The 25971-nt window shown below is 42.7% G+C and overlaps 2 non-coding genes and 1 gene segment (V, D, J or C); 2 read left to right on the top strand and 1 right to left on the bottom strand.

Annotated features, from left to right (window-relative positions):
• The first annotated feature begins 2441 nt into the window (after nt 1–2441).
• On the top strand, nt 2442–2523 carry trnal-aag (transfer RNA leucine (anticodon AAG)). Its single transcript has one exon. It is a non-coding gene; the product is annotated as a tRNA-Leu (tRNA).
• Nucleotides 2524–4050: 1527 nt separating this feature from the next.
• On the top strand, nt 4051–4122 carry trnae-uuc (transfer RNA glutamic acid (anticodon UUC)). Its single transcript has one exon. It is a non-coding gene; the product is annotated as a tRNA-Glu (tRNA).
• Nucleotides 4123–16470: 12348 nt separating this feature from the next.
• Nucleotides 16471–25267, bottom strand: LOC144488412 (Ig heavy chain C region, membrane-bound form-like). The segment is given in 6 exon segments: nt 16471–17007; nt 17150–17274; nt 21584–21913; nt 22390–22698; nt 23591–23896; nt 24877–25267. Coding segments are annotated over 6 exon segments (1290 nt in total).
• Between the last annotated feature and the right edge of the window lie 704 nt (nt 25268–25971).

The raw sequence follows: 25971 nt of genomic DNA, 5'->3' as shown, positions 1-25971 counted from the left end.
CTTCCTTGTGACTGCTAAATAAACTTTAAAACAAAGCGGGATGGAAAAAGGTTCAGTTTGAACGGCGACACTGCTGGAACTTAACCCAGTAAAAACAGAGCACAACGTGGGACTCAAATGCACGACCCTGAGCGAGACGGACACATATCAGAACATATAATAAAATGCATGGAGACAAATATGGCTTTTCCATCTGGTATCTCAGTTCATTCCAATTAGAAAGTTGACGAGTAATCAACCGGTAGAATCTTTGAGGTTAGAATGCATTCCTCTCTGTGATCAACAACTTCATTCAGATCCTGCACTTCTCAGCTGGATCTCCTTCCAAACATTGCAAACTCCTCTTACATCTTTCGCCTTAATATTTTTGATCTAAATACTCCAACCAGGTGGGGAAACAGCGTCTCAGTGTGTCCGAAGTCAAACTATCGCCCCATTTTCAGACTTTTCCATCTGACCACCTCTCAGCCCAAAATCATCCCACTGAATCTCTCCTCCCCGCACAACCGCCTCATCACAGGATTAAATCCAGTGAACGTTGGTTAAACATAGACAGCGAGAGAATAGAGGGAGCAAAGAGCAAAAGAGGGAACAGTGATCGATGCACAGACAGAGAGACGGAAAAGTGAAAGAGTCAGAGACAGGTCTCCAGCGACAAAAAGAGACAGATAGGGAAAGAGAGTGAAGCAATCACCCGCAACTCAATATACAGAAAACAACTGTCGGAACCCACAAGCATGGGGTCCTCTGAATGGGTGAATAAGGATTAAATGAATGTCTGCAAGCATTGTCTGGATCCTCTGTGAGTGTGTTGTGCGAACAGAATTTGATTTGATTCATTGTCACATGTATTAACATACAGTGAAAAGTATTGTTTCTTGCGCGTTATACAGACAAAACATACAATTCATGCAGCAGGAAACGAGAGAGTGCAGAACGTAGTGTTACAGTCATAGCGAGGGTGTAGATAAAGATCAACTTAATGCAAGGTAAGTCCATTCAAAAGTCTGACAGCAGCAGGGAAGAAGCTGTTCTTGAGTCGGTTGGTACGTGACCTCAGACTTTTTGTGTCTTTTCCGGAAGGAGGCTCTCAAACTATACACGTGAGCTCTTGTTCTTGATTGCCCCACAAGAAGAAACTTTTGGTCTACCTTTTCTTTATCAATCCATTTAGAATTTTATATACCTCTATCAGATCCCCTCCTCATCCTTCTAAACGTTAGCATTTAGTGGGAACATTTCACCTCACTATCAATTCCATGACTCAGCGAATTCAAACCCTGTTGTCATTGGCTTAAGGAGGCAATTATGTTCCATCCAAACAGGACATTTTGCAGGAGAAACGTGTCACAAGTTAAAAAGATCTGAGGGGGAAATAATGAGCAAACGGACATATGTGAAGTCAGTTTGAAAAACACAGTTCACCGGTGCCGTGGTATCCAGTCGCTTGTGTTCAGCACTCCCCTTGTGATGTCTTGTTTCAATTCCCGCTTTGGAAAAGAAGAATATTTGATCTCAGCAAACCATTAATAATGATCTGACTTACTCTCTGATCGAAAGCAGATCTACTAGAATCAGCCGAGTGAGGTTTGCAAGTTTATATCAGAGCTGGAAATTTCACATGTGCAACAGTTCAAGAACAAACACAGAAAGAGGAGGACAGTGATAGGGTGCATCCTACGAACGATTGAGACGTTGTTGCAAGGTAAAATCTGTCTGGTAATTGGTCAGATTTTACCGTTTACGTTGACACTGAATAATGAAACTTTTTCCCGCACTCTGCATTGAAAAGCATTTGGAAATATTTCTGTCCAGTTTCGAACCGTCGGAAGCGAAAGTGATAATTGCACTGGAGTGTTTGTTATATGTTGTCATTGGCTGAACACATCACTGGCGCAGAGACAGAAGGCGCCATTTTGCAGGAGAAAGCTGTTTGTGGCGAAAGTGGCGTGAAAATTAAAGTAACAAAAGCAGCGTGGATAAATTAAATTCTAAAACACGCTGTAAGCTGCTGGCCTGGTGGTCAGAGTTTGACTCTTTCCCTGCTGTTTAGATTACTGGTCTGGAATTGGAGATGTATTGCTCTCATCCAAACTGTGAAAACAAATGTGAGTTCTTGCCTGGATGAAGATGAAAAATATAATTTCGCCTCGTGCCCTGAAGTGCAGACCCTGAGCAAATTCAACAGGAGGTTCTCTTGTCATTTCTGGCAGGAAATTGGGAAGAGACGAACTTAAGGACAGTTTAAATGATGCCGACCCTTCACTGCAGCTCATTGTGTTTCTGACGTGGATAATTTCTGTTTGTTGCGCAGTTTAGGTTTACCTGAATCAGTGAAGGAGCAGGCTCATGCTTCCTGATGGCCTTTCCAAACTCCATTGCTTTTAATGAATTTCAGTAACATTATCATTAAATAACATGATCGCGATGTATTTCGATGTGGTAGCGTGGCCGAGCGGTCTAAGGCGCTGGATTAAGGCTCCAGTCTCTGCGGAGGCGTGGGTTCGAATCCCACCGCTGCCAGAATAGATTTGAGTTTTGGTCTAACAGCTCAGATTGAGTGCAGGAGTGTGTGCGGTGTCGTTTTCGTCATGAACAACGAGCAGGGACATTACCAACTTAAAACGTTGTTGGGGTAAAGCAGCGTGTGTTCAAGTGGCTCCTTTCGCGAGCACACACAGGGTGAATTTCTGACTGCGGAGTCAAACAACCTGATGAAGGAGCAGTGCTCCTGAAAGCTCGCAATTCCAAATAAGCTTGTTGGACTTTAACCTGGTGTTGTGAGAATTCTTACTGTTCCCACTCCAGTCCAACGCCGGCATCTTTGCATCATGATATAAATAACAGGATTACAAACAGCGAGACTGTATTCCCTGCCCAGGAATTAAGGTGATGGACTTGAACTTTCGAAGTGAAGTTCAAATCCTATCATGTACACTTCCCATCATTCCTCGTTCTAACCAGATATTTTCAGAATTAACCTGGCTCTTGTGATAACCACCGAACTACAGAAACACGGTGATGACCTCAGGGCAAGCAGATTCGGTTTACTGGAGAAACAACTAGACTGGCTCCAGAAGCCCATCTTTTGCCCACAGCAATTGATATTACATTGTCTCTGCTGGTTTCTCCTGTCAAAATGAGTAATGATACTTCCTACTGCATTAAAGTTTCGTAATAACATGTTCGAGAAAAAGTATTCATGACGTGTAAAACAAATCAACCGAACACCTGACATTTGCGTCATTTGATCACTTTCCCCCCACAAATGCTGCTGCCTCGAATTCAATGCCTCAGAACACTCATCAACCCTTTTAACAGAGGTGATCCCTATGAGATCTGGTGCTGCAGGGAACGGAATTAATGGAGTAGGATTGGCTCCCATGTCCCATGGAGTCTCCTCCACAATTTAAGGAGATCATGACGAATCCCAGGAATCAACATCAATTTCCAAACGTATCCTGATGGCCCTTCATTCCCTTAGATCCCAAAAATATCTCCCCCTGAAACTTCAATATTCTAATTAACTGAGGATCCACAGACCTCTGGCGAAGGGTCATCCGGACTCGAAACATTGGCTCTGTTCTCTCTCCATAGATGCTGCCAGACCTGCTGAGTTGTTCCAGCATTGTCTGTTTTTGTTTCAGATTCCAGCATCCGCAGTATTTTGCTTTTACCGCCACCATTTACATTCCCTTTGATTTTTTTTCCATCACAACTTTGTCAACTCTTACCCACGGCTCCCACCCCCGCATCTCCCACACTTAAAGTATCAATCTCGTCCTCTTTTCGTCTTCAGCTTTGATGACTGACCATACAGATTTGAAATGTTGGCTCTATTCTCTCTCCAGAGATGCCGTCATGCCTGTTGAGATTTTCGAGCATTTTAAGTTTTTCTTTTAAATTCCAGAATCTGCAGTAATTTGCTGTTGACTGAAGGAGTCATTCGTGTTCGATCTAAACATGAGGTTTTTTTTCCCCCCAAACCTTTCTCGAGTATTTGAAAAACGCTGAAATGTATCGGTCAGATTAAAAAGTTTGCTTGCATCTTCCCTGGTGGTCTAGTGGTTAGGATTTGGCGCTTTCACCGCCGCGGCCCGGGTTCAATTCCCGGTCAGGGAATGTCGATTTTACAGCTGCCGACCAGCACATGATTCAGGAGGGGCTGAAATTACCTCCTGATCGAAAACAGGAGTGATCATTGTGCCAGTTTGAACTACCTGAAGAAACAAAATAAACCCATTTGCACAATCCCGTCAATTGTCCCCGGCAACTTTTCATTACATTCCCCTTGCTGCTTCCTCCTGTCAAAATAAATAATAATGTATTCTGCTCCACTAAATTTCACTGTAGCTCACCGCATTCAGAGATCATTCCTAACCTCTGCCTCTTCTGTAGCTTCTTGTGGGAAATCTGCTGAACAACATTAGAGATTTGTATCTCATTGTCCATCATTACTGTCTCCATTGCTTCATTCCAGGTCACTGTCGCTACAGACATAGTCACACAGTCCTTCTACCTTCTGCAGTAAATGATATTCTCTTCCTTTGCTTTCAGATACTTTCACCTCCAGAAACTGATTACATGCTAAGTAAAATGTTCTGTTTGGTTGACAGTTTATCATCAATCCCGGGCCTTGGAAGGACTGACTCTGAACGACTTGACCATCCGGCCTCCACCATCATCAGATAAATGTTGCCTGATCCTTCACTCCCTGATTCATTGAATCATCCTCCCTTGCTTTCTATCACAGACCATCCCGTTTGTTCTTTTCACAGGCTGATTCATGACGTTGCCATCAGAAAATGTTGGAAATACTCGGCAGTTAATGATTCGTGGCAAATGCGTGATTATTTCTCAAAGCTGAATTACTCTGAAATTGAAAACATTTGGAAATGTTTCTGTAAAGATGAAATACTGCTGATGCTGGTACCTGAAACAAAAAAAAATACTGGAAAATCTCAGCAGGTCTGGCAGCAACTGTGAAGAGAGAACAGAGCCAGTGTGTCGATTCAGGAAATCTGATGAAGGATCATCCAGATTTGAAACGTTGGTTTCCCCACAGATGCCTTCAGTGCTCCTGAGAATTCCAGCATTTTCTATTCCTGTTAAATACGTTTCTGCCCAGGGTTGAACCAGGAAACTTGCGTCTGTACGGCGGACGTAATAAGTACCAGAAACGCTGCGATGCAACGATGTAAGGAAACTGGCTCCACAAACACGTCAATTGCCCACAGCAATGTATATTTGCATTGTGTCTGCTGGTACCTCCTGTTAAGATGTATAACGATACATTCTACTGCATGGAATTCGCATGATAACATGCACGACCGACCTTGTATTAAGTTGATCTTTCTCTACACCCTAGCTATGACTGTAACAGTACATTCTGCACTCTTTCGTTTCCTTCTCAATGAACGATATGCTTTGTGTGTGCAGTGCGCAAGAAAAATGCTTTTCACTGTATGCTAATGCATGTGACAATAATAAATCAAATCAAAGGTACTCCATGAATTTAATTAATTGAACATTTAACAGTGATGGGCTTCGATGATACGGCTCAACCAATGCTACTGCCCTGAATTCAATGCCTGAGACTTCAATGCTGTCAGCAGAAGCCATTGGTACCGGATCTGCTATTGACAGTGAACAGAATCAATGAAGTAGAACTGGTTCACATGTCCCATTGAGCCACCTCCATGACTCAAACAAGGCAGATCCGCAACCTCAACTCCAATTTCCCAGCTTATCCCAATAGGCCCTTATTCCCTTAGATTCCAAAAATTGCTCCAGTTCAACCTTCAATCTCCTCATCGATTGAGGATCCACGCATCTCTGGGCGGCTGCAGAATTCTAAAGATACAGAAGCCTTTGGGAGAAGAAATGTCTCCTTACCTCAGTCATAAATGGCTGACACATGATCCAGAGAATGTAAGCCCAGAGTGCTGACCGAGACACTTTTCGCCATCCTAACCCAATTACCCTCACACATTTACCATGGCTAATCCATCTAAACTACATCAACTGCACCGTGAGTGAGACAGTGAAAACAGAAATGCATCAATATGACAGTGGCAATTTTACTGAGCGCATTTTTTTCCAATAATTGGTGAAGAACAAATTAATGCTTTGGTGGATCCATATTCAGTTCACATTCAACAACGAACTACAATCTGGGAACTTTTAAGCAGTAAATTTCAATCATGTTCGACCCCGTTTCGAATCGGAGAGCCTATCCTGTATGATATGAAAATGATAAACCTTACATGATTGAAACTCTGCTCATGACCAATGTGACCGGACTAGAATATCAAACCCTGCAGTCTGATTGCCATTTAGAACTTTGTTTTAGCGAATTCTAATTCGACTGAAATCTTTAGCCATGTGGCATATTCATTGATCTAACAAAAGATTCAGAAAATAAGATTTGTCCCAATTTTTATCCCTTTCTCTGTGACTGCAGTTGTGCAATAGCATTCAATACATGGCGAAGTGTAAATGTCCTATGGTTGTGAGGTAATGCAATGCTTTAATATTTAACAAAAACAATTTGAAATTACTCAGTTGTTTTGAAAATATTTTGCCACTTTGCAAACGCAATAATCGCTATAATTCAGAAACAGCTAACGCATGGAGGTGGTTAGAATTTTAGTTGTCCATAGATGCTGCCAAACCAGTAGAATATGTCTACCATCTGCTGTTTATATTACAAAAACACGTTTTATCACAATGTAAAATACACAGCAAGTCGGTAATGATCAGTGGAATGAACTTCTGCAGATCAGTGCTTTTAAATCTACAAAATGCTGAGGTGGAAAGCAGATAGTTTGAAGTGATGAATATCTTCTGTGTGTTACCTCTAAGTTTCACAGGATCAGCAATGACGAGATTGGTCGGTTTTGGAAATTGAAAGATACACATGAAAAACCGGTGGAACTATTTCACTTCAGTGTCGATTTATTGTTCCAGGTTACACCGATTAGTGTTTCACTGGCTGAAGGAGTCACTCGTGTTCTTTCTGGATATGATTTTTGTCAACAAACATTTCTTGGGTATTTAAAAAAATGCTGAAGTGGGAAGGTGGGCTGAACATGACACCGTTATCTTCCCTGATGGTGCAATGGTTCGGAATCAGCGCTCACACCACCGCGGCCCGGGTTTGATTCCCGGCCAGGGAATGAAAGTGTATTCATCGAGTGCAGCACATGAATGAAGAGGACCTGGAATTACTTCCTGATTGAAAACAGGAGTGATAGTTGATCCTGTTTGAACAGGAGCGAGAAAAAATCGTTCATTTCCACAATCCCGTCAATTGCCCCCAGCAACTTATTGCATCTGCTGGTTGCTCCTGTCAAATGAATACGATACATTCGGCTGCATTAAATCTGAGCTAGTTCCAAATTTCTGGTCGGAAGTGGAACAAAACTGCATTCCTTGTACAAACACACCCAAATCAGCATCAACACTCAGCAATTTCTCACATTTGAAACCTCATTGGAGTCCCACTACACAAACAATGCATCCAGAGACTCATGCGGTATAGAATTCCACAGGTTCATCGCCCTCAGAGGAAAGATATTTCTCCAATTCGCAGATTTAAGTGGCTCCCTCGTATCCTGCAACCCTGAACATTTGTTCCAGGACTGTCCCTGCAGCCCCCCGGCAGGCACAGCAAACCACACCCCTGTGTCGAGTCTCTAAAGCCCTCTCATAATTGTGTAAGATTCAGTGAGATCCCCTCTCATTCTTTTTTTTAAATGATTTATTAGCCACAAGTAAGGCTTACATTAATATTGTAGTGAAGTTACTGTGCAATTTCCCTAGTCACCACAGTCCGGCGCCTGTTCGGATCAATGCACGTAATCAGCACGTCTATCAGAATGTGGAAGGAAACCGGAGCACCCGGAGGAAATCCACGCAGACACAGGGAGAACATGCAAACTCTACACAGACAGTGACCAGGCCAGGAATCGGACCCGGGTCCCTGGGCGCTCTGAGGTAGCAACGCTAACCACTAACCATATTTCCATTCTCCAGAGTTTCTCGCAGGCGATTTGGAATGAGACTCGCTCCCTCACTGAACACACTTCAGGCTGGTATGGACAGATTTCTGAATTAACCGGGAATGAAGAGGGTGAGCGGGAAAATGAAATTGAAACCCAGGATTAACCATGAGTTAAAGCAGTGGTTCCCAAACCTTTTTCACTGGGCTGCACTTTCGGAATAAAAATTTGCTCAGGCCACACCGAATTTTTTATTGATAAGAAATCCATTCAAAAACGAAGAAAAAACAACTCCGAGCAGTGCTTGATTCAAAACATAGAACAAAACTACTTTATAATATGATCATGGGACATCCAGAAAGTATAAAACAATGCAGCTACGTAAAAACATGATTCATTCCCAAAATATACTTATAGACGAGCCTCTTACATATGTAACGTTACGTAAGTATACAAACTCAATGAGAGGTGTGAGCTTGTTTTTGTCGGGTAATCGCATTTACTAATTTGAGACAAACAAACTCTCATCTCTTAATCAGCGCAAAGGAGCCTTTCTCTTTTCTGGTCTTTGATATTTGTCAGAGCTGAAAATCCCTGTTCACAACAATATGTCATGGAGAACTGTAGAAGAATAGCTAATGCTCTTGAAGAGATGCGTGGATACTGTTTCTGGTTGTATATCCAAAAAGAGTCCAGTGGCATACTCCCGTGTTTCATTTTCAAGGTGCGATCACTCGAAATGCAGGCATCCTTCTCCTCATCCAATGTCAGACCTAAACAGCTGGAATTCGCAAAGGGGTCTCTAACCCAGTCGAATTTTTCTGTAGACAACGGTGGGAAGTAATGATCAATCTTTTATACCAGTGTTGTAAGATGTTCCTGTATGAGGCCGTACAATTCATTGCTCATTTTAAAACTTTTAATCAGTGGGAACATTTCGAGGTTATGTTGCATCGCTCTTCCAAGCCAGAGCTGAAGCTTTTTTTTGAATGCAGTTAGTTTGTCCGTAGTTGTGAGGATATTGTCATCGCTGCCTTGCATACTGGCATTGAGCACATTCAACCGGGAAAAGATATCGGCCAAATATGCCAGCTTTGCACACCAGTCATTGTCAATGTGGTCCAATGGGTTCCCTTCTTGTTCCAAAAATTCTCTTAATTCGTTCTTCAGTTCCAACACCCGATTTAAAACTTTTCCGCGGGGCATCCAGCGAACCTCCGAGTGCAGAATTAGGCACTGATATTTTGATTCCATGTTTTTGCAGAGTTGAGTAAATAACCGCGCCTTTAGTGGTTTTGCCATGATGAAGTTCACAATGCACACAGTCTGATCTCGAACCAACTTCAAATCAGCTACAAAAGTCTTGGTGATTAATGCCTCTCTGTGTAAAAAACAGTGAGTTGATATTACTTCTGGATTTTTCTGTTTGATGAGTGCCACCAAGCCTCTCACATTCCCTATCACACATGGCGCTCCATCCGTACAAATTCCAATGCAAGAATCCCATGAAATCTCAACTTTTTCCAAATACTCAGACAAGGTTTGGAAAATATCTTGTCCTCTGGTATGTTTTCCAAGTTCCTTGCAAAATAGAAACTGTGTGATTATTTCATCATTGTGAATGAATCTGATATAGGCAAGCAACTGTGCTTTTCCACTAATGTCAGTCGATTCATCAACTTGAATGGCAAATTTAGAATTCTTCATACTTTCAGAAAGACGCTTCTCAATATGAGCTGACATATCAACTATTCTTCTGCGAATTGTATTATCAGACAAAGGAATTTCCATAACTTCTCGCTCAGCATCATCACCAAACAAAGTTTTCGCAATCAAGCTGCAGGCAGGCTGAATCAATGTTTCAGCTATTTTATGTGGTTTTGTCTGTTGAGCAATCAATTCAGTCACTTGGTAAGATACAATCTGCATCTTATCTGAGACTGTCATTCGTTTTTCGAAATATGATCGTTGGCATTTCTGCTGTTCCAAAAGCCTTTCAAAATATTGAACATCCTTGTTTGCCAGATTTCCATGTTTTGACAACAGATGTCTTTTCATCGTGCTTGGGACCATGTTGGAATTGGAAAGCTTCTCACCACAGATCAAACACATAGGCCGAGATACGTTTTCATCTCCAGTCCATGTGAAACAGGGACTCAGATAGCTATCCATACATAGTTGACAAACTTTCTTTTTTGGAGGTTTGCTTGGGCCTGCTACTGGTGTAGAATTAAACGACTGTTCTTCAGCACCCTGTTCGAACGGCGATTCTGGATCACAATATGGACCCGGACCGTCCTCAGCATCACTTGATGGTCTTGCTCTCACTTTGGAAAAATATCTATCCATGTTCAAATGTTTCTTTGATTGTCCTTGAATCTTCCCGCCACACTTGCCATCCTCTCTCGCCGCACCAGTGTGGCGCGCCGCACACCCTTTGGGAACCACTTAATGAATCCAATTCTCCTGATTTATGTCTCCCTATATCAGTGTGTAATGGAACCAACTCCTAAAACAGTGAACACACAAACACGGTGAGGGAGCTCCCTCTGGTGGTGATGTAAGGTAAATGGCCTCTGTTTGGGAGGTCAATGAATTTCAGATTACTGAAGGATCTTGTTGCACGATTATACTGCTGTATTTTTACTTGTTCCTATTATTCTTATTATAATGTAATTAAATTCAGAAGGGCCCATGCACGGAACTAATATGAATTTCAGTTTGAATCTTCATCAATTGCTTTATCTGTTTTGAATGTTCCAGGCCTTTCTGATAAACTATATTCGTGTTACACAATTTGAAGCCACAGCAATAGTGATAAGATTCAAACCCTCAGTAAAGTTCGGTCCACACATTGACAGGATGTAAATTTGACTCTTAGCTCACATTTACCTGACACACTGTCGGATTTCAGTGTTTCTCCTTCAATTTTAAACTTTTCTCAGAGTTGCCGTTACTATATTTTGTCTAACATATCAGCTATCCCGGAATGGGGCTTGGGAAACTTATTACGTCTTTCCTGCAACGTGGTGAGGAGAACTGTACAGCAAATTCCAACCGTGACCTACCTCGCGTTTTATACAGCTCTATCATTGATATAATGTTGAATCATCATATAAATCATCATAGAAACCCTACAGTGCAGAAGGAGGCCATTCGGCCCATCGAGTCTGCACCGACCACAATCCCACCCAGGCCCTACCCCCACATATTTACCCGCTAATCCCTCTAACCTACACATCCCAGGACTCTAAGGGGCAATTTTTAACCTGGCCAATCAACCTAACCCGCACATCTTTGGAATATTGTGATTGGGCCCTCTGATTGTTGAGAGTCGGCGGGATATTGAAATGTTCAGAATAATATAATAATTTAACCAGGCAATATTAGGTCAGAGAGGACAGTCAACCCTCATTGACTGTCTCTCTCCTGATGCATGCATTAGCAAATAAATTCATTTTCGTTCTTTAACTATATACTGTTTTTGCAGTCTGTGTATTGAGTGAGGTTCAACAAGTACAGAGCACCTCAGGGGATACCTGAGAAAAATCCTCTTACAATTTGGCGCTGCGACAGCAGGGTACTCACCGGTGACCGCTGGCAGGACGTGTTCCCAAAAGGAGGGTGAGTACTTTGTTTCAATACCACCAGTTAGGGTGCTCTGCGTCTGGCAGCCGTAAGCTGTAAGTTGAGTATCTCGGACTGGGGGAGAGGTGCAAAAGTGGTGTGTATGTAAAGAGCCCACACTTAACGTAGAAGGGCCAGGGACGGACTCTCGGATCTCCTATGGAGTGGAGCGAAAAGCCGCGTAGTAGAAGGGGAGTTTGCAGAGATGCTATGCTTAAACATAGGGTGCCGGGGATGGACTCTCGGACACTCCTATGCAGCGGAGCTGAAATTGCCATGTAACTACAGAAGCATCAAGTGGCTAGACCGTGTGTACAGACGGCGGGTGGCGCGGGCGCAAGGAACTCACAGGGAGGGGTTCCAGAGGAAGGGACAAGGCCGTGTGAGAGAACCAGCAGGGAGAGGTCCCAGGAGCACAGGTCTCCTGTGAGACACTTGTGTGAGAGAGAGAGACGGGTTAAATTGGTTGGTCTCAAGCATCCTGGACCAAAGAGGGGAGTAAAGAGTTAAAAGCAGCACGGACTTTCTGTGTTTGGCACAGAGAGAGAGGATGTAATTGTGCGATTCATGGTCATTTTCGAGAATAGGAATCCGACAGAGATTTGAGCTCTGCCATGTTGGGAAAGGAAAAGCAATTTCAAGATGGGTGTTTTGTTCCGTCTGAAAAGTTGTAAGGAGAGTTAACTATTTTGGCACACGGTTGATTTGATTTTGTATTTGCCTGTGTTGGTTACGGAGGCAAATGCCTTCTGGAAATCCAGATACACCACATCCACAGGTTCCCCATTGTCCACTGTGCACGTAATGTTCTCAAATAATCCTACCAAATTAGTCAAACATGACCTGCCCTTCATGAACCCCTGCTGCATCTTACCAATGGGACAATTTCTATCCAGATATCTCGCTATTTTTTCCTTGATGATAGATTCAAGCATTTTCCCGACTACAGAAGTTAAGCTAACCGGCCTATTGTTACCTGCCTTTTGTTTACCTCCTCTTTTAAACAGTGGCATCACATTTGCTCTTTTCCAACCTGCGGAAACCACCCCAGAATCCACCGAATTTTGGTAAATTACCACTAGTGCATTTGCTCTTCCACCCACCATCTCCTTTAGTCCCCTGGGCTGCATTCCATCAGGGCCAGGAGACTTGTCTACCTTTAGACCCCATTAGCTTGACCAACACTATCTCTTCCGTGATAATGTTAGTTTCTATGTCCTCACCTGCCATAGCCTTCATGTCATCAATTTTTGACATGCTTTTTGTGTCTTCCACTGTGAAGACCGACACTAAACACCTGTTCAAATCCTCAGCCATTTCCTCATTTCCTGGTCTGACCAATTGACATGTAGATTAAAATCGCTCATGATAATTGCTGTACCAGTTTTATATGCATCAGTTGATTATTTCTCGCCCTACCATGATGTTATAATTTGATGGTCTATAGAGTACGCCTATCAGTGACCTTTTTCTCCTTACCTTTTCTAATTTCCACCCAAATGGATTCAACCTTTTTTCCATGGAACCTATATCATCTCTCATTACCGCCCTGATGTCATCCTTGAATATCAGAGCCACACTACCTCTGTTAACTTCCTGTCTGTCCCTCCAAACAGCCTGATACCCCTGGATATTTAATTCTCAGTCATTCCCATCCAGCAATCATGTCTCCTCTCTATTAACTTTTTTCCCCTGATTTCCGATGTAGTTGGAACCTTCTCTCCACATGCTAACCTGCTGCTTTCTTTCTGTTAGCCGTTATATTTCCCGTAGTTTTACTCTTCCCTTCCCCCCTAAATTGTTAGTTTGAAGACCTTGTGACCACCGAATTTATCCATTTCGCTAGAAAACTTGTCCCAGATCAGTTCAGGTGAAGACAGTCCCAACGGTACAGATCCCTCCTGTTCCAATACTGATGCCAATACCTCATGAATTCGAACCTCTCTTTCCCGCACCATTCCTTTAATAACGTGTTAACTTCCGGAATTCTCTCAATCCTATGCCAATTTGCATGTGGCTCGGGTCGGAATCCTGAGATTATTAACCTTGAGGACCTGTTCTTTAATTTAGTTCCAAGTGCTTGATAGTCCCCAAACAGGTCCTATGGTTCTATGACACACTTGTGAAGTGTATATTTTAGATAACTTGTCTCTTAGCCAGCAAAATACTCTGACTAAATAGGCCCATTGATCAAAGTGACCTCGAAATGGAGAGTGAAGATGGAGAATAATTCACACATGCAACGAACTATCAGCAAAGACTAAAGGTGGGTTGTTAACTAAGCATCAATGCATTTTTAATATAGTTGCAAGTTAAAAACCAACTGCGGCTCAGCTGTTCTTGAGTGTTGTGTTTTGTTTTGATTTTTTTATGATTCGGTGACACTCGTTGTTGAGACTGAATTGTTGTTTCTGTTTATCAGTGTGAGCGCGCCCTCTGCTGATCATTAACTGGAACTCCCAGTCTGGGGTCTCTGTGCGGGTTTCGCAAAATCTCTGTGGGCTCCATGACACAGAAATACACGACGGTGTCAGAAAAAAGAGCTCTAGTGACATTTAAAGGAAAAGTGTTGTTCCCTTTGTGTAAATTAGCCGACAATCTATCTGGGAAATGTGGAGTCATATCGGTATTGCCAAGCTACATGTCTTCATCAAAAATCTCAGAGCTTGCCGGGGATACTGGATGTACCTGTACAGAGTTTGAAGAGCAGCAGTCGAGTATTTAAAGTCCAATGTTATGTTCTGTCCTTCCAGAAACCTGAATTCTGATCGATCTTCAAACACTGAATCTTTAGCAATTGTCCCTGTCCTATTCCTGCTTCTAGTTTCTATGTTTCCATGTACTAAACATCCAAAAGCAAGAAGAAAATTCAGAGGTTTTGAGGGAGAGCATTTCAGAGATGAAATACTCAATAGCGAGACATAATCGCTAGACATTAATATCAAAGATGCTCAGTAGAGCAGGATTGTGGATACGCTGAGATCTCAGGTAGTTATAGGAAGTAACAGGGAGGGAAGGGGTGAGACAGTGAAGGTGATTGACAATTCAAAGGATCAGGATATTAAAACGCAGACGTTGCCAGACTGGGAGCCAATGCACATCAGCGAGTAGGGGCTTGATATGGGCTTGCATAAAGGCAGTGGGACCAAATGTTTCGGATAATCTTCCGCTGCACAGTGAGCCCCTTGGATTGATTCAGGAACCAGAGAGCATTGTGTGTGACGGGGACTGATTGGAATGGTGACTATATTGACACGTTTCACCCACCAGTGGGTATAGAACAAACACCAATAGCTTTGGAAGATTTGTAACCTGGAGCTGGCAAAGGGAATTGTCAGCAAGTATTCAGATTAGATGGGGCAGTAGCTGGTGTTTGGAGTTTGCGCGGTGATATCTCTCCATGTTTTTATCGTTCACAGCCAACATGTTGGTGATTATAATCGTATCCCGTGGACGTTACGGAATCTCCCGGTGCATCACCTACTACCTGGTGCCGATAGCGATGAGCAATTTCCCGATCATCATCATTGCCGTCACCCTCAACCATGTCGGCCGCATCTACTTTTCTAACAATGTTCTGTCCACCACTCTGACGAGTGCAGTGGGCATCATACTGGTCTTTGCAACACAGGATGGGTCAGTTTGGCTGACGGTAGCTTTCACTATCGACTGTTCTGTGATCATCTGCTTCCAGAGCCTGAAGACCAGATGCTTCATTATACTCCATTGTGTCAGGCTATGAAGCAGCACAGTCCTGCTCTGTAATGGAAACCCATATGTGAACGTAACGGATTAATAATTGAATAAAGTCAGCAACGTGTTCCCGCTGACTGTTTCGTCAATTGCTTCTGCCACTTAATATGAAAAGGCAGATGTAGAGGTGTCTTTACACAAATGGGATTTATACAGTAAATGGCAGAACCCTTAAGAATATTGATAGGCAGAGGGATCTGGGTGCACAGGTACACAGGTCACTGAAAGTGGCAACGCAGGTGGAGAATGTAGTCAAGAAGGCATAAAGCATGATTGTCTTCATTGTCCGGGCCATTGAGTTTAAAAATTGGCAAGTCATATTGCAGCTTTATAGGACCTTAGTTAGGCCGCACTTGGAATATAGTATTCAATTCTGGTCGCCACGATGCCAGAAGGATATGGGGGCTTTGAAGAGGGTGCAGAAAAGATTTACCAGGAAGTTGCCTGATATGAAGGGCATTAGCTATGAGGACAAGTTGGAAAAACTTGGTTTAATCTCACTAGAACGACGGATGTTGAGGAGCGAACTGGTAGAAGTCGACAAGATTATGAGGAGCATGGACAGAGTGGATAGTCAGAAGCTTTCTCCCAGGGTGGAAGAGTCAATGAGTAGCGGGCATCGGTTTAAAGCGCGAGGGGCAAAGTGTAAAGGAGATGTACGAGGCAAGTTTTTTACACAGAGGGTTGTGGGTGCCTGGAACTTGCTACCGGGAGGTAGTGGAAGCAGATACGATCGTGACTTTTTAGGGGCTTATCAAATACATGAATAGGATGGGAATAGAGGGATATAGTCCCCGGAAGGGTAGGGGGTTTTAGTTCATTCGGGCAGCATGGTCGGTGCAGGCTTGGATGGCCGAAGGGCCTGTTCCTGTGCTGTAATTTTCTTTGTTCTTTGTTTTTTGGGACACTGGATAGCGCAGCGGCACCTTCACTGAAGTGTCGTCGGGTTGATCAAAATCCAAACACGATTGATTACAAAGCCCTATCGGTTGAAAGGGGCGTCGTGAGTGAGGGAGCGTTCGGATTGGAAAATCGAGTGATAAGGTTATGCCGTGGAGCTCAGCATGTAGCAACTTCTAAGTCATTTAATTTGTCATTCAAGATTTATTTAAAATTTCACAGAGAACATTTTACAATAAGATACAGTTTAAAGTTGACCCCAGGTGAATACACAAACTGAGCGTCACAGTGAGAACATAACATTGTCGCCTAAACTGACAATTGTCTATAACTGTAATTAACTAAAGAAAGAAACAACACTTTGCACTGTATGCTAATACTTGTGACAACAATAAATCAAATCAAATCAAGAAATCAGGGCCTCCACATAAAAGGCGGTGAATAATTCTCAATAAGAAATAACCACTAACTTACACATTAATTTGAACAATGGTGAAACTCCAAAATACAATTATATTGTCGACACGATTATCTCATTCATTTTAAACAGAAACAAAAACGAAATCCAGCTTATATTCTATCTCAGTTATGGATTCGAATCTGTTCACTGAAGGCACATTAACTTTGAGGATCACAATGATAACGTATTTTTATTCCACAGCACCACACTGTGAGCGGACAGATGGGCGAAAACCACAAGATTTCCTAAATTCAATCACCCGACCTGCAAAAGAGAAATAAAATAATTCAACAACCATTTTATGTGTTTGAGACATTTATCTAAAGGCTCTTCTAAATTGAGACTTCTGGATATTTTTCAAACCTCTCCTATCTGATTCAGATGTGGGTGGATTGAATCATCTCACCTTCACCAGAGTGACGGCAGCGCTGTAGGACATGCTCAGGAAGAACAGGACTATGAATGTCGAAGCAGTTGTCCAGATATTGCTGTTATCATCCTGGTCTTCAATCCAGGTGGATTCTGCGGAATCTACGGGGAGAGGGAATACTTTCAGATTTTTTTTCTCGTCATGGATATTATTTTGGTTATTCATTTTCCCTTCTTAAGGTATTATTTTGTTCTCTGATATACTTTTCAAAGCCTATGTGTTATTAACTTAAACGCTTAATAAAATTGTCAATGCATATATTATTAAATTAATCTCTCTCAGTAATATAATCTACAATTATATAGGACGTTGGTGGGTCCGCACCTGGAGTATTGTGTGCAGCTTTGGTGTTCTTATCTGACGAACAATGTCCTTGCTATAGAGAGAGTAAAGCGAAATTTTACAAGGCTGATTGCTGGGATGCAGTTCTGTCATATGAGGAGAAATTAAGTCGGTTAAGATTATATTCACCGGAGTTTAGAAGAATGAGAGGGGATCTCATAGCAACTTATCAAATTCTAACAGAGTTAGACAGGGTAGATTCAGAAAGGATTGGTGGATAAGTCCAGAACCAGCGGTCATGGCTTGAGGATAAGAGGTAAACCTTTTTGAACTGAGGTGCGGAGAAATTTCTTCACCCAGAAGATGGTGAATGTATGGAATTCACTACCACAGAAAATAGTTGAGGACAAAACAATGTATGAATTCAAGCCCTTAGGGCTAAATGGATCAAGGTATATGGGGTGGGGCGAGAATCAGGATATTGAATTGGTTGATCAGCCATTTTCAAAATGAATGGCGGAGCAGCTCGAAGGCGTACTCCCGTTTCTAGTTTCTGTGTTACAAATTCCGCACCCGTCCTTCCAATATGTTCCTCATACTGGATTTGAACATATGTATTTGAACATATATTTTATTATTTAATCTTAGGCGATCGTTTAGTCTTGTTTAATTTTGTACCAACTATCAGTAACTAATATTATGAAGACCAAACGACTGAAGATAACTGACGCGGACTGAGCAACTTGGGTCTACATTCTCTTTAGTTTAGAAGAATGAGAGGCGATAACATTGAGACAAAATAATCCGAATGGGTTTCACAAGTTGGACACTGAGCTGCTGTTACCTCTGGATGGGGAATTTAAAATAACGGGCGTTTGAATAGGTGTGCTCTCGTTTAGGGCTGAGATGAGGAGACATTCCTTCACTTAGGGATATGACTCTTCTGAGTGGCCTGCCCGAGAGGACTGTGGATGCCCCATCATTGAATATTTTTAAGGCTGGGGCAGATATAGTTTTGGTTTATCGGGTAATAAAGGATATGAGAAGTAAGTGGGAACTGGAGTAAGAGGCAATATCAGACATCAGCTATTTGAATATTGAAGTAACGCACATTGGACCTCTGGTCAAGTCGTAGAATTATGGAATTACTGCAGTCCTGAAGAGGCCATTCGGCCCATCGAGTCTTCACCGACATTGGACCTAGCCACCCCATCTCCATAACTGCACAACAGTCCCATGGCTATTCCACATACCCTACACATCTTGGGACACCAAGGGGCAATTTGTCATGGCCAATCTAATTAACCTGTACATTTTTGGACTGTGGGATTAAACGGGAGCTCCTGGAGGAAACCCATGCAGGCACGCAAACTCCGCACAGGCAGCCACCCAAGAATGGAATTTAACTTGGGTCCCTGGAGCTGTGAGGCAGCAATGCTAACGATTGAGCCACCAAGCTGCCCTGATACTATTTATTTTGCTCTTCGAATCGTCCTGGATGATTTTAGAGATAACTTCAGACAGTTATTCATTGAGGTACTGTAAATGATGATCGATAACAGATGGAAAGGATTATACTCTTTGTTTGTTTGGATTTGGCAGTTAATTTATTCACGTCAGTTTCGAAAGGAGAACATGGTTTTAGGCTTTGATACAGCAGCACGGACCCCTTAGTAAAAACAACTGAATTTTAATTTTCCTGAAAGCCTTCCATTTTTGTTTGTGCTTTAGCCTCTGTATATGTGCACATGGGGATGTACTGATCTGTTTTAATCTTTGTTTGTGTGCCCCTGTGTGTGAGAATGTGTTACGTTACCGTGGTGTCGATATAAATATATTTGAAAGAGATATGTTGAAGTTTTTTGTCTTGTAGTCAGAGGACAATGGCACAAACATCAAACGCAAATGGAGCAATAATTGATACTTCACGAGAAAACAGTACATGTTGGTTGACAAGTGGACTGTGATTAGTGGAGACATTCCATGATGAATGTAACAGTTAAACGTTGACTGAGAGTGAACTGCCAAGCTTTGTTTAAGTTCAGAGCAGACACATTCACAGTAATTGGTCAAGTTATTGCCCTGAGAAAGGAATCAGATCTTGGCTGTCTCCTATTTTGTTCAGATGATACAAACACAATGTCTGTATGTGTTATTTATCTCTGCAAAGAATAGGGTGCTGTGCTTTAATGCATGCAGCTTCTCGCACAGTTAGATGCATTGCATTCGCCACTCTCTCCCTAAGAATTATAAATTGCTGTTCCCGTGATAGTTATTATTCCTGTGAAGAGCCTGGGGAATGCAAGATGAAAAGCTTAAACATCTTTCTTTTTTCAGCGATATTCAATTTCTGTTCTGCCATATAGATATCTAAATTAAAGTATGTTTTATTTGGAAATTAAGTCTATCATGTGGATATATTGACCATGTGTGTATTTTAGTGTTTATCCATCTCTATGAATTAATGTGTGTGTTAATGTGCCTGCTTCTGTGTGTACCCCTTTTCACTGTGAGGGAGTGAATATTTATTGGTGTGTTTATGTGATGGGTCAGAGAATCCGTTGACCTGTGTTTATGGAAGGATGTTAGAGTTTGTTAATGCATGTGTATGAGTGGTCACCCGTGTCAATGTTTATGATAGTCTTAATTGGAATGCTTTAGTTTTAATTTGCGAGGGGGCATGGGTTGTTAATGTTTATGTTTGTATTTTCTTCTGGTTTGTGCTGTGTTTGTGGAGATGTATATGTGCGTGTTTATCTCTGTTTCTGTGTGTCTGACAGTACGTGAACATCATTATTATTGCTCCAAGTTTTACTAAATAAACCGAACCGGAACTGTCCCTGTCAGACGATATTAATGGAATATTCGCCTCTTTCTGGGAATTCATGTGGTGTAATGTGAGCTGCAATGTGACAACAAGCTGAATGAAAGAAGCATTTCAATCAGCAGTCCTCAGAACATCAGGGATAGAACGGGAAAAAGCCAGAAGAATTCAAACACCAGTGAAGTTTTGGGCTGTTAGTATTTAATACATCATACCATTAGAAACTTTGAACCAATATAAACTGAGTCCACAGAAATAGGGAGCGGTGCCTTTCCACTCTGTCTCCTTGGCGAGGCGGAGTATAATGGGTTAACCATCGCCCTTTCCCCTCTCTCTGTTGGCACAGTGAGTTTAATGGGTAAACAATTGCTCTTTTCCCCCTCTGTCGGGTAGGTGAGTGGGGACAGTGAGTTAAAAAATCAATTTTCTCGCCTCTCTATCAGGCGAGTTGATGGAGGATTGATTGAACAGCCTAGTGCCCTATCTGCGACTGGGGATGAGAGTTTCCGTTGTTATTCTTGTGTCGCTCTGACTCCAGTCCCCACTGGGTGCGATTCTGCAACGAAGAAATGATCAAAACTTTGATGGGATTGACGAGTCGTCTATATTTAAAAGTGAATCATTTGTTGCTCGGAATTAGAACGTTTTCGCATCAACCAGTAACTGGATGAAATTTGCTGAACTTACTCAGGGTAATCACTGAATTAATTAGCGCCAATCCACCTTAATTCTGCACTCTATCTCAATTTGGAGCGCTGGGTCTCCAAGATTGAGGTTTATTTTTTATGGCTTTTTTTATTAGTGTCACAGTAGGCTTACGGTAACACTGTGATAAATTTACTGTGTAAATTCCCTAGTCGCTACATACCGTTGCCTGTTCGGGTACACTGGGGAAGAACCTAGCGTGGCCAATGCATCTAAAAAGCACGTCTTTCAAACTATGGGAGGAAACCGAAACAGTCAGAGGAAACCCACGAAGACACGGGGAGAATGTGTAAACTCCACACAGATAGTCACCCAAGCCAGGAATCCAACCCAGGTCCTTGGTGTTGTGAAGTAGTAATGCTAACCACTGTGCCACAGGGAGGCAAGACACTGGTAAGTATCTGCTGTCGGAGGAGCATTTATGCCCATAGCTAACAGAGGAATCAAAATGAATTAGCAGGTTGGATGGTTAACTCATAAGCAGATGAAAAAAGCTTTATTATTTTTCTTGCAGCTCGAAATATAACCAATAAATTCTCATTAACATGAACTAACGGGGTCCACCAGTACAGGAGAAATGTTCACAAAACTGGGTTTACCGCTGGATTTGTCAACTGTTTTGTTGATGATCTTCAAGGGGAGTGCTTCATGTCCCACCACGCAGGAGTAAGAAGTGCCGCTGGCCCACTCCTTCGCTGCAATGGATAACAGGCTGTACATGAAGAAGGAGCCATTCCCGTTCTCCGCCACCACCTCAGTGTTCCTGTAGTTCCCGGGATTCACGGGCTTGTCATTGACGGTCCACTTGACGAAGACCTCTCGCGGGGAGAAATCTCTCACTAAGCAGCTGAGGGAGACGAATTTCTGAGCGGATATTTGTTCTGCCGAGGGCAGGAGGACAGAGACGGACGGTTCCCGCGGATTTGGATCTGCAGAAAATTGCAATAAATGTCAATAAACTGGAGAACTCTGCAAACAATGAAACCACTGGTTCGATATCAGAAAATTATGCTTTGCTTTCGAATTTAAATGTTTCCATTTTTGACTTCCAGCTTCGAGGAGAGGGGAACACAATCGCTTTCTCAAATAACTCGGGGCTAGACTGGAAAGTTTCAGAAAGATTACAACGCAGAAACAGGCTATTCGGCCCAACTGTTCTGCGTTGGGTTTTGTGTACCACACCAGACTACTCCCTACTTATTCGATCATAAACCAATACCATTCTCTTCAGATCACTTTTCATTCATCAACGTCCCACGCAAAAATATCTACAGGCCCAGAGCGTTTAGTTAGCAGAGTTACCACTCAGAGGAGTGGTAATGCACTGAATACTAAGTATTGAACATTACACTTACACTGGAAATGGACACAGTGACGCATTTATTGCTTCAATCTCTCAGCTCACCTCTTTCCTTGTGGATGGATTTTCTTAAAGGAGTCGGCAGATCCTGATGGCTCACCACGCAGTCAAACACAGCCCCACTCAGCCAGGCTTGTGTCGAGATGTTTAAGTTGCTGACCATGCTGTCAGGATCCTCTTCATGCTTTTCTGCAATCTCTGATTTCAAATAATTCCTGTCTCGGATCCAGGACACGTTGACTCCGGAAGGAGAATTGAAAATGATACAGGTTAAGGTCACAGTCGCCTCGAGTAAGACCTGTTCTATTGGTGGTGGTTGTATTGTCACTGTGGAATCCGGGCAGTGGGAAGGACCTGTGAATGAAAAATGAAAACCAACTCAAGTTCTCCTTCAGAAGCAGGACAGCAGTATTCAGCCTAAAGGAGACGAAGTCGCCTTCGAGTTATCAAACTCTAACTATCGCCTTTCAACTTCTATGGTGAATGGAAAACCAGGTTGCTCTGTGAAATTATTCTCTTTATTAAAGTATTGTAGCAGCGGGATCATTCTGATGAATCAGCATTGCAGCATTCCCACACAAATAGACCATCCTGAACTCAGGAAAAATTAATGGCCGTTGGTTTATAAATAGGGTGGATGCACTTTCCAACATTTTACCCCTACGCTGTGACCTGTGAAACAGTCCGACACCTACTGTTTCTCCAAATTTTACCAGCTGTGTCAGGAGAAGCTGACATCAAGTCCGCCTCGGTCACTATATTACTTCAAATTAGAAGGGCGCATTGTTTCAAGGAGAGGCAGTGGCATGGTGGTGTTATCAATGGGTTTGTAACCTAGGGCAAAAGTCTGGGGTCATAGATTCGAATCTCACCACCACAAATGGTCAACTTTGATTTGATTACAAAACGATATTTAAAAGTCTAACGATCATTATGAAGCCATTGCTGTAAATGGTTCACGAATGCCCTTTTAAAATGTAAATCTGCTGTCTTTATCTTGCTCTGGCATGCATGTGACTCCAGATCCACAGCAACGTCGTCGACTCTTAAGTGCTCTCAGGGATGGGCCATGGAGAACATCTCATGACAGAATAAAAATAATTGCTGATGTGATGAAATTCTGAATGAGGCGCTATCCGACTGCAGCAAACTACATGACAGCTCTGTGCTTCGCACGAACTTCAATAAATCTCTAATTCCGATTAACAGCGGAATGATTTGTTTTCCCTCGGTTTGCATCCCTTACCCAGAGATCCGGTGATGTTCTGACTCTGAGTGAGTCCTTGATGAGTGACCTGGCAGGTATAGACCGTTTTGCTGGACCATTCCCCAGCGGAGACTGTCAGCCGACTGCTCGCCGAGAAGTTTCCGTTCACTTCACAGGCAGGAGAGGTGGCAATTCCTGAATCCATGGGCTGCCCATTCTTCAGCCACTCCACCGTCATTGACTTTGGCTGGAAATCGATGATTGAACAGACGATGGTTGCAAATTTCCTGCTTGTGATTTCTTCACTGGAACTCACGGTGAGGATAACGGTTGGGGGGATGTCGCCTTCAACAAACACACGTTCAGACGTTACTTGAAGGTTCAACTGACAACAAATAAAATTATAGCTTTTATTTTAGCACCGGAGCTGCCAATTTGAGAATTATATCCATGGTTTGGTTGAATTGGTAGGGAAATAGCGAATGGAATTCAACCGTCAAAAGTGCCACGCAATGAATTTGGGAGGGCAAACAAAGCAAGGGAATAGTCGATAAAATGGAAGATTTTGAGGGATTGAGGAAATGCAAGACCTTAGAGTGCATGTCCACAGGTCCTTGTAGATGGGAGGGCAACTGGAAAAGTTGATCAAGAAAGCATATCGGATTAGTTCCTCTATTATGTGAGATATTGAATGCAAAAACAGTGATGCAATGATGGAGCTGTATAAAACGCTAGTTAGGCTACGTTTGGAGTTTGCTGTTCAGTTCTGGTCACCACGTTGCAGGAATGACGTTATGGCTCTAGAGAGAGATGACGCTGACAAGAATGTTGCCAGGGACTGAAAATTCCCGCCATGAGGCGAGATTGGATAGGCAGGGGTTTTTCTCCTTAGAAAAAGAGGAGGCTGAGGCGTGACATAATTGTGGTTCACAAAATTAGAAGGGACGTAGGCAGAAATAATTCATTCCCCAAGTCGAGGGCTCAATTACCAGGAAGCATGGTCATTTAAAAGGTCATTACGTCTGCATCTCAGGTGCTTTAACCTGCACGGCTACGGCGCAAGGGCTGGAAAATGGGCTCCAAATGTCTGGCTAGTTTATTTGTTCTCCCTTTTGGCCAGCACAGACATGATGGGCTCAATGGCCTCATTCTGCACAGTAATAGTCCTGTTGTTCTTTGGTTCTGAACAACTTTTCAGTCAGTAGACACTTACTTGGATTTTGAATAATTCAATTTTTTTCAGAATGCTACAGATCAGTTATAACTAAAGCCTTAGACAGTTCAATCACAGCGTTCCTGTCTTGCCCAAGTTCCACAACACTTACATTGCATTCCAATGCTCTTGACGGAGTCGCTGTGTCGAACCTCACAGTCGATTTTGCTGCACTCTCCCTCTGACTGGGTGATGGTTAACTGGCTGCTCAGGGTGTAGGTTCCATTCGCGTTTCTCACTGATGGATAAGTCTTAAATCCAGTGGCGATCAGCTGCCCATTTTTCTTCCAGGTCAGTTTGGAGACATCTGGAGAGTAGTCCATCGCCAAACAGCCGTAGGTGATGGAGCCGCCGGGGTTGTGTTGCTGACAGGAAGAGACGAGGCTGTAGAGAGTGGGCGGAGACGGTGTCGCTGGGAAAGAATAGTCGATTCAACAAGTTAGACTCTTACTTGCGTTTATTAATTAGTCAAACATATTTATACAAGTAAGTTTCTATATTAGGTATAGCTCTTGGGGCTAAAGGGATCAATGGATATGGGTAGTAGACGGGGTCAGGATATTGATGAGCTGTGATCAAAGTGAATGGTAGAGCAGGGTCAAAGGGCCGAATGGCCTACTCCTGCTTCTATTTTCTATGTTTCTACATCACGATTTGTCTAGAATTATGAACTTAACTTAATATTTCCCGATTAAGACCTACATACACCTTTCAGATTCTGTTACTCCTATCATTTGAGAATCACCATCTTTGTAGAAACTCACATCACTGTCTCGACCTCTATCAGATTGGAAAGACAAAAACATTTTGATGTCATTGTAATGACATACCATTCATTGGATTAACAGAGAAGTGTAAAGAGTTTCTCCATTACTTCAGGCACGAGCTATTTCTCAAACAACAGCACTTTGTGATGAAGACGGTGTCTCTTCATTCATATCAGCCACTCGCCTGATGCAAGAGCTCCAAAAGCTCACGATTCCAAATAAGCCTGTTGTACTTTAACCTGGTGTTGTGAGACTCCTTACTGTGCCCACCCCAACCTAGTGTCGGCATATCCACATTGTAGTTTTGGATATTGCCTGTGTACAAACTAACTGATGTCCCTTCCTCTCTCCAACTCACTGCCTCTCACTCCACAAAACGAAGATTAGTGACTTTGCTTCAAAACTACCTTCGGAATGAATACTTACTGAATGACCAGGAA

This window comes from Mustelus asterias, unplaced genomic scaffold (assembly GCF_964213995.1).
Source record: "Mustelus asterias unplaced genomic scaffold, sMusAst1.hap1.1 HAP1_SCAFFOLD_1544, whole genome shotgun sequence".
NCBI lineage: Eukaryota > Metazoa > Chordata > Chondrichthyes > Carcharhiniformes > Triakidae > Mustelus > Mustelus asterias.
The sequence above is the reverse complement of the archived record's forward strand: the minus strand, read 5'-3'. Positions and strand labels throughout refer to the sequence as shown.